At 34.8% G+C, this 8,541-nt stretch overlaps 2 protein-coding genes across 2 annotated transcripts; one reads left to right on the top strand and one right to left on the bottom strand.

Annotated features, from left to right (window-relative positions):
• The first annotated feature begins 307 nt into the window (after positions 1 to 307).
• On the top strand, positions 308 to 4,659 carry LOC112039552 (CASP-like protein 2A1). The gene is made up of 3 exons (XM_024072430.2): positions 308 to 580; positions 3,972 to 4,089; positions 4,176 to 4,659. The coding sequence occupies exons 1-3, from the start codon at positions 354 to 356 to the stop codon at positions 4,431 to 4,433; spliced, it is 603 nt and encodes a 200-aa protein (XP_023928198.2). The 5' UTR covers positions 308 to 353; the 3' UTR covers positions 4,434 to 4,659.
• A 738-nt stretch (positions 4,660 to 5,397) lies between these two features.
• LOC112039553 (uncharacterized) lies at positions 5,398 to 7,984 on the bottom strand. The gene is made up of 3 exons (XM_024072431.2): positions 7,560 to 7,984; positions 7,368 to 7,443; positions 5,398 to 5,947 (listed from the first exon to the last, which is right to left on the bottom strand). Exons 1-3 carry the CDS (start codon positions 7,673 to 7,675, stop codon positions 5,699 to 5,701), a joined length of 441 nt encoding a protein of 146 aa, XP_023928199.1. The 5' UTR covers positions 7,676 to 7,984; the 3' UTR covers positions 5,398 to 5,698.
• Positions 7,985 to 8,541: the final 557 nt, after the last annotated feature.

The raw sequence follows: 8,541 nt of genomic DNA, 5'->3' as shown, positions 1-8,541 counted from the left end.
GTCAATTTATACAAAATTTCAAAGAATTTTTTCTAGATATTCAATTTACACACATTTTTTTAAAATACTCATCCTATCCACCCATTTAGTAGATCCAGTCTACTTTGTCAGGTCCAGTCTAATGTGATGATGACAAATGGTTAATGACTCTTTGCCGTAGCATTAAGGGAGACAGAGATAGATTCTGTTATCTACATGGAAATGCGTTCGCTTGTCTTGATGACATTGAATGCTAGCTCCACCAGCTTCCTAACTAATCCTTGAGAATCCATTAAATGAGACTTAATAATGCCAGTATATAGCCAGAGTACACGAATAACCAAGAAGAGAATAGAAGAAGAAGAAAAAAAACTATGATGGAGAAGAGAGCTAGTTCTCCGAGTCCCATGGACATCATGGGTGGTTCAAGGGATGAGGAAGATGGGAGTTCTAGTAGTAATGTCACCACCATGCGCACTGCAGAGACCTTGCTTCGTCTAGTCCCTATGACTCTATGCATCGCTGCACTCGTGGTCATGCTCAAGAACTCTCAGACCAACGACTATGGTTCCCTTTCCTACTCCGACCTTGGAGCTTTCAGGTTTTCTATTCCAGCACACGCACACACGCACACACACACACACACATATATGCGCGCGCGTGTGTGTACTCCTACATGTACATATTTTCATTTTCATGTACAAGTATGTAAGGGAAAGCATGAAGTTTCAGCTCCAATGATATATTCAAATATGGTCATGATAGATATGTAGATATTGAAGGCATATTTCCCACCTCCCACTAACTCATTTTCTAGTTGCAGCCACCATTAGTATCATTTTTCATAATCATCAATAGTCCACTGATAATTAAGTGCAACCAGAACCAGCTAGGTATTAAATTCGAAACTCTTTATTCAATACCCAACCATATTGGGGAAGTTGGTTGGTGGGTAGGGGCCATTACTACTGTTTTGTACATACATGTTCTCTTTCTCATCCTATAGCAGCGTGAGGATGCCTGTTGTTGTCATGTCATTATTTAACGGCCCAGATTGGGCGTACGGTGGCTGAGTTGATAATGAGCTAGATGGCTGATCTTGGCTGTTGAGTGGTTGATAAGCCATGGTTGAGGTTTTTGTTTTCTATTTTCAACAAATTGTTTTTGAAAATATAAAGAAATAATTTTTCTTGTATTTTTGAAATCAAAAACATATTGGATTAGTTGAAATTAAAAAAAAGATAGTATTTTGAAGAAAAAAATAAAAAATACTAAAATATATTGTTACTAAAATTTGAACGCTACCTCATTAAATAAAACAGATTTATTAAATTAAATGTGTGTTTTTATTGACTTTTGAAAATTAAAAACTGAAAATAACATTTTGCATATTTTCAATTTCCTTCGCAAATCAATTTTCTTCATAAATTGAGTTTTCTTAAAAGTTTTTGTTTTTTATCTATTTTAGATTGTCAAACAAGTTTTTTAGTCTCAAAAATAAAAAATTATTTTTAGAGACAAAAAATAAGAGGAAAAAACAATTACCAAACATATACTAAGATTCTAGGTGGAAGCAAAAAATGAGCTAGTAAGAAAAAAAAATTTAGGGAAAAAAGGTGGCTTTTGGGTTAAATTTGTTTAAAATCTTGTCTAGTCTAATATGGATTCTCTAATAAGCAAGTGAACTAAAAAGTCTATTGAAAACATGGTTGATTTGTAGCATTGGTAGGATTTCATTTTTGGTTTTTGGTATTTCTTAGATAGGTCTTGGTTTTAGTAGTTGTGATGTTTGTGCGCGTGTGTGTGTGGATAAGTAAGATGTATTGAGATGAATGGAAAGAAGTAAAACAACTCATATTTAGTCCAACACAAGGACTGTCTGAAAAGAAAGAATTCAAGAATGAAAATATAGCAGGCTACAACGCCACCAAAATTACAACACATACAAAACTAACAAAATCAAAATAACGAAGATTTTATTTACTTGATGATAAATTAGAATAAATGAAGTTCTTAACAGGCTCGAGGATATCATAATAGAATAGCACACCCTCATAAAAAGATTTGGCAGCTTGTTTGGCTAACTCATTAGCAGATTTGTTCCTCTCTGTATTCTCCCAATTAAAGGAGAATTGAAACTGATTTGCCAATTTAACTTGGCTCCATGTGTCCTCTACTACCAGAGTGATTTCCCAGAAAGGACTATTCCTGTAGGCTAGATGATTCACAGCTTCAAAAACTGTTAGGTCATCTCCTTCTACAATGAAATTGCATAACCTGTCAGCAATGGCTTGCTCCACAGTCACTTAACTACCTTATTAGCTTCAATCACTAGAACTAGCTGATGAGATGCTTTTGACCCATGCTTTCAAGCATCCATCTGCATGATTTATCACCACTCTATCGTGATGTAAGTTTTACATGTAACCAAAAAAGCATTGCCATTTGCTTTCCACCAAGAACAAGGTGGCCTTTCCCACTGTAGCAATCTAAGAGTTTGTTTACTGTCCCAGATTTTAAAGATCTTACCTTTGAACCACTGATAGTCTAATTGGAATTGCTGAGTCAAACTACCCGGATTGATTGGCTCACTTGTTAACATCACTTTATTTCTGAATTTCCAAATGGCATTCATGGTCACTATAGAAATTATCAAAATTCTATCCTTGGAGAGACTTACTTGCAATGTATCACTATCAGGAGACACAAAAGCCTTGATCAAGCCAAGACTTGAGTTTGTGCTAGCTTTGTCCACTCTTCAGCCCAACACTAATTTAAACCACACTATTCTCACCATATGACATTTTAAGAACAAGCAACCCTCGGTTTCTACCTCTTTTTTCACAAAGCATGTATGTTCCTGTTCACCCAATCTTTCCACCAATCTAGCTTTTAAGGGTAAAACTCTAGCCTCTATCCTTCACAGCAATGTTTTTATCCTCTATCCAAAATAGGCTTGAGAGTTATTGAACAAGTTTTTATTATTAGGCCAATGTGTTGACTGATAGAAAAATGCCAAGATCTTACCAACCCAAATCACTGTCCTGTCCTAGGGAGACAAAAAGAGGAATTGTTTAACAGTTGCCTCTCTTGTCTCCTTGTCATATGGGTAGTTATTTTTTTACCAGTCCCATTTCCTAGCAGATGTGTGTGAAATTATTTATAGTGAGGACCTAATCTCTCATCTCATCTGTTCTAGCGTGTGGCTTGAAATCATGGAACCATGGGATCCAAGGATTATCCTAAACATTTAAAAATAGGAAACATCCGTCCTTGTTAATAGTAATTCTCATTCCAGCCACCCACTTCCAAATCCAAGATGCATTTCCAACACGTTGACCTTACCATTGGAAGTATTTCCTCATTCAGTTTGCTAGAATCTCCACTTTATTTTATCTAGTATTACAAAAAATTTTAGATCGTTTGCAAAACTAGATGAGTAGGAGTTCTTTTAGCCATCTTATCCCATTGACATTCTACCTATGATCCTCCTTCAGAAGGATTTATGATAACACGTCAGCCCCAATGACTTACAGGTAAGGTGTAATCAGATATCCCCTATCTCAATCCCCATGAAGGGGTTATTTTACCTCAAACACTATCAATTGAGAAACAAAGAAGTAGTACTTGATATGCACTGCTGCTCAATGAGGCAACAAACTTTTCCCCAAAGCCTAACTTTTTGAAGAAAAACCAATATAGAAGTTCCATGTAGTCACAAGCCTTCTACATATCAAATTTAAATTGCTTGAAAATCAACTGACCTGGTTTGCAACTTTAAGCTGCTTCTATTTGTGTTGTCAAAGGCTTGAAGTTTCTTGTACGTTCAATTGTTTGGATGAAATTTCTTATTCATAATAATTAGAAGAAAATAGCTTCTCAAAAAAAAAAAAAAAAAAAAGGAAGAAAATAAGATCCTTTTTCTTAATGCATTTTCTAACCGTATGAAGATTTACAAATTTTAGTATAACTGTAAACAAACTCTTCTGCAGGTATTTGGTGCATGTGAATGGAATTTGTGCCGGCTATTCCCTTCTTTCAGCCATCATTGTAGCCATGCCTCGCCCATGCACAATGTCCCGTGCTTGGACCTTCTTCTTCCTTGACCAGGTCAGTTCATTTTCAAAACCTTGACTATTTGTACTTAGAAATCATCATAAAAGCAAGAACCCAATTTCGGTCAGTGATGCATCTAGGTGTTCACTTATGTAATTCTGGCTGCCGGAGCTGTGTCATTGGAGCTGGTGTACTTGGCATACAAAGGAGATACAGGCATTACCTGGAGTGCAGCTTGTGTGTCTTATGGTGCATTCTGTCACAAGGCCACAGCATCTATAGCCCTGACATTTGTTGTAGTGGCTTGCTATGCAGTGATTTCACTCATTTCCTCCTATAAACTTTTCAGCAGATATGATGCACCTGTGGCTAATTCCAGCAACATTGCTGCCTTCTAAGGCTGACCACAATTGTGTTCTTACAGTTAGATGTACCTAACGTGACATCCTGCGCATAAGATATACATGTATGCTTGATGGACATTTGAGGTGCTTGTTTGTGCTTTTTGTAATCCTGCTATTTGTTTATGCATTATGTAACTTGTTTTTGCTACTTAACATTTGGGACTGACCTGAGAATCTCAGACAACTTGAAAATAAAAGTTTTCATTTTCAGGTTCCAGAATGTTATAGTTATGATAATCATCATGTCTAAAGAATTCACCAAAGAGAATGTTATAGTTATGATAATTATCATGTCAAAAGAATTCACTTCTCTTTCAGAGAACAAGCAATGATATACAGTTATTTTCTTGCTTTGGGACCTGCATAACCCAACCGATACAAATTCATTAGGTGCAGTGAGTGATTTTTACTGCAGGTTATTCAGAAGCCACCTTTTCATTCTACCATCATCAGTTCCCTGAAAGCACGAGGCAGCATTCACATGAGTATTTTTGTCACATGGTGATGCAAGTGAATGTAATATAACGAATGGTTAAAGTTGGCCAACCAATAACCATATATGATAATATGAAATAGACAACTACCTGAACCTTAAGATCACTTGTGAAAATTTTAGCCGAATTATAGTATTTTGAATTGAATGATCGCCCCAATTTGGGTGGAAATGGAGAGAAATTTACAATGAAAACGTTTGGCTGCCATTTTTAACTTTTAATGTATTAAAATATTAAGATGGTATTATTTGTGCTGTATAGGTCAATACACATTTATTTGAATTTAATTAAAGAACCTAATATCCTTCACTTAACTATTTCTCTTTCCCTCTCTACTTACAAACATTCATATAAGCCAACACTGTCTTCAAGGATGGAAGTACTTAAATTTTCTTAAAGGAAACTGACCCATCCAACCCTTTTTTCTCTATGCCACATTAATTTCTTTAAGCTGACTTGTAAAATTTCTTTAAAAATAAACATGTAAAATTCGATTTTAGAAAAGTAAAATGTTACAAAAGAAAAGCATTTAGCTCAAAAGAGCATTAGTCATACAGTAAACATAGCCTCAAAAATAAAAAAGTCATACAGTAAACATCACTGCTACACACAATAAAAGGCTACAAGTAACCCCTTAATTATTTCAACATACAAAACCAAGCGAAGGCACAGTAGTCAAAGAGTGTTGACATTACAAAGAGAAAGCCTCCATCTCTGTCTCTGTCTCTGTCTCTGTGCCCTCGTTGTAAACTTGTAAAAGTAAGATCATGAAAGAAGAAGGGAAACCCCAAATGAAATAGTGGAGACCATAAGGCCCAGCAAAGCCAAGAACCCATATTTCCCTATGGTGAGACGGTTCTGGGGATCGCCAGTAGAGTAGCCTTTGAAGTAGAAAAAGCGAGTCACAGTGTAAAGTGCACCAAACACGGCGCACGTGCAAGGATGCCTTAGCCCTCCTAATATCATTAACATGAAAAATATGGGCATCATCTCTAGCGAGTTCTGATGTCCTCTCTGCACCCAATTAATTATCATCATTATAAATCAGCAACACACAATTTTGTTTACTTCTATATTAAAAACATTAAAAAAAAAAAAAAAATTCTACTCACACTTCAGTTGTTATTTTGATCAACTAAATTTTAAATTTTATCATTTTAGTCTAACTTTTAATAACACTATTAATTTAGTCTCTCTGTCAATTACTAGGCCTTTTTTGCTAGTTTCGCTAAATAACCTCATTTGAAGGGTATTTTTTTTTTTTTGCGCCATTTAGCATGATTCTCCTAACATTTTTGTCATGTAACATCAGAACCAAACATATTAATTAAGAAGTATCTTGAGTCTTAGAAACTCGAGTTCAACTAAGCAAAGACTCGAGTTCTAAATGGTAGCAAAGTTAAGGTGGACTAAAACTCCCCGTGAAACTCAAGTCTTGGAGACTCGAGTTCCTTCAAGCTTTGATTGGATTTTTTTTTTTGTGCCATTTATCATGATTCTCCTAACATTTTTGTTATGTAACATCAAAACCAAACATATTAATTAAGAAGTATCTTGAGTCTTAGAAACTCGAGTTCAACTAAGTAAAGACTCGAGTTCTAAATGGTGGCAAAGCTAAGGTGGACTAAAACTCCACGTGAAACTCAAGTCTTGGAGACTCGAGTTCCTTCAAGCTTTGATCGGATTTGTACTCCTCTCTTCTCCAGGTCTGTTTCTCTCTTCTCTTCTCTAATCCGATCTCGTTACCCAAGTTTGCTTTCTTCTTTGTTCTTCTTCTCTAGATCTATAATTGTTCTTCTTCTCCAATATAAAACTCAAACCTTAGAGGCTCAAGTTTCACGGATAAAATATCCACATCAGCCTTCACCAGAGCATCAAAATCTAGTGGCTGAGACTCAAGATACTACATAACTATTATGTCTGGTTTTCCTGCTACATAACTAAATTGTTAGCAAAATCATGCTAATTGGAAAAAAAAATCCCTCATTTGAAACTCATGTTTCTAAGAATCAAGTTCCAATGTGAAGAAGTCGACTCTTTGAAACTTGAGTTCCATTGGTAACTCCAAAAAAAGAAAAAAGAAAAAAGAAAAAAGAAAATCTCAACTCATGTTTTTCACATCAACTCTAATAACTTGAGTTTCAAATAAAGCTACATAACAAAATAGTGTCGTTTGAAGTTACTTAACTAAACAGCCTCAAACCAAATTGTTTGTGAAAATCAAATAAATAAGAAATAAGGCCTCATTACTGCCTTAAAACTAAGTTCATTAAATTTCTCTAGCATTGACAAAGTTATAAAACGAGAATTACAAAATTCACAATAAGATGCGAGTAATTATCTTCTATGTCAATCCCTCAAAGGGGTGCGAATTATATTTTTGTCGAAAAAAAAAATAGACACAAATAGTTGAAGTTAAGAAATCGGGAAAAACCTGAACACAGTTGAAGAGCTTGGCTTCTTTGTTTTCAGATTCCAAAGCATAGAGAGTTGGGTATGGGACTTTGAACCTATTTTTTTCACAATTTCAATAAGAGATTACTACTCCCAGTAAAAACTAAAAAGAAAAACAAAGACAACGCAATAATTGAGGGGCATAGAGAAATGAAGTTCTTGCAGCAAATACCTTTTGCGGGCTCTGCCAACTTGGGCAGCCATCCAAAAGTTCAGAAAGCAATAGAAAACGAGAACAAGAGCCACATAGCCATATTCCTTGGGCAACACCAATTCCATTCCGGCCATTTTTTTTTTTTTTGGTTTCTGGTTCAGAATTCAGATCACAATTCCAGGGAGACCCAGAAGATGCTAAATTGTTTTGCTATTATATTTTGCCTCTTGTATTGAGATTTGAGAGTCCACTAGTATATAAAGAAATGAAGGAAACGAGTTATACTTATCACCTATGCGGCTATGCTTATATTATAGTACTAGTATTAGATAGATGATATTGACTTTGACTTTCTCGATTCTTCTTGGATAGAAATGGGCTTTCCCATGGGCATTTTAATTCTTGGAACAGGGGGTTTCTATTTTCTAGTTTGTTCCTCTACTCCTTCTCCAAGGCAAGTATAATACAATTGATGCTTCATCATCTTCGAACTTTCCCTTTTCCCACTTGTTAAATTGAGCCATAATGCATTAACTTTCATTACGAGAAAGGGGAAAAAGCTGCCACGTGCCACTTTTTAATTAGTAGTACATACGTGGATCCTATTTTGTAGGGCATAAGATTTGGACCTGTCAATTTATATCTGTATACTTCAAATTGTTAATATACAAATATTCAAAACTATTCTCATTATTATTATTATTATTATTATTATTATTTTGTGATGAGATACTCTCATTATTAAACTATAGAAAAAAAAATATCGTTGACTTTTTAAATAAAGTAAACAGGTAACATTAAAATTTTATTTATTAATTTTAGAAAAAGAACTTTATTTTGAGATATCTCAAAATGGAATATAACATTAACGATTTAGGGTAAATGGAGTATTATCTATATATCTATATATATAAATCTAAAAGTTGAAGTGTAACATTTATTGTTGTTACGCTCTTGTTAAGCCATCTTGTCCGCCATATCATTGGCCACAACATTATTT

The sequence above is a fragment of the Quercus suber genome, unplaced genomic scaffold (assembly GCF_002906115.3).
Source record: "Quercus suber isolate HL8 unplaced genomic scaffold, Cork oak 2.0 scaffold_214, whole genome shotgun sequence".
In the NCBI taxonomy this organism is placed as follows: Eukaryota; Viridiplantae; Streptophyta; class Magnoliopsida; order Fagales; family Fagaceae; genus Quercus; species Quercus suber.
Note: the sequence above shows the minus strand (reverse complement) of the source record. Positions and strands in the feature narration are given on the sequence as shown.

What these genes read in the sequence shown, in the direction of transcription:
- LOC112039552 (XM_024072430.2), top strand. Translation starts at nt 354, where the DNA reads ATGATGGAGAAGAGAGCTAGTTCTCCGAGTCCCATGGACATCATGGGT. An exon ending in TCCGACCTTGGAGCTTTCAG is followed by an intron (nt 581 to 3,971) that starts GTTTTCTATTCC and finishes ACTCTTCTGCAG; the next exon opens with GTATTTGGTGCATGTGAATG. An exon ending in CCTTCTTCTTCCTTGACCAG is followed by an intron (nt 4,090 to 4,175) that starts GTCAGTTCATTT and finishes TGATGCATCTAG; the next exon opens with GTGTTCACTTATGTAATTCT.
- LOC112039553 (XM_024072431.2), bottom strand. Translation starts at nt 7,675, where the DNA reads ATGGCCGGAATGGAATTGGTGTTGCCCAAGGAATATGGCTATGTGGCT. An exon ending in GTTGGCAGAGCCCGCAAAAG is followed by an intron (nt 7,444 to 7,559) that starts GTATTTGCTGCA and finishes TGAAAAAAATAG; the next exon opens with GTTCAAAGTCCCATACCCAA. An exon ending in AGCTCTTCAACTGTGTTCAG is followed by an intron (nt 5,948 to 7,367) that starts GTTTTTCCCGAT and finishes AATTGGGTGCAG; the next exon opens with AGAGGACATCAGAACTCGCT.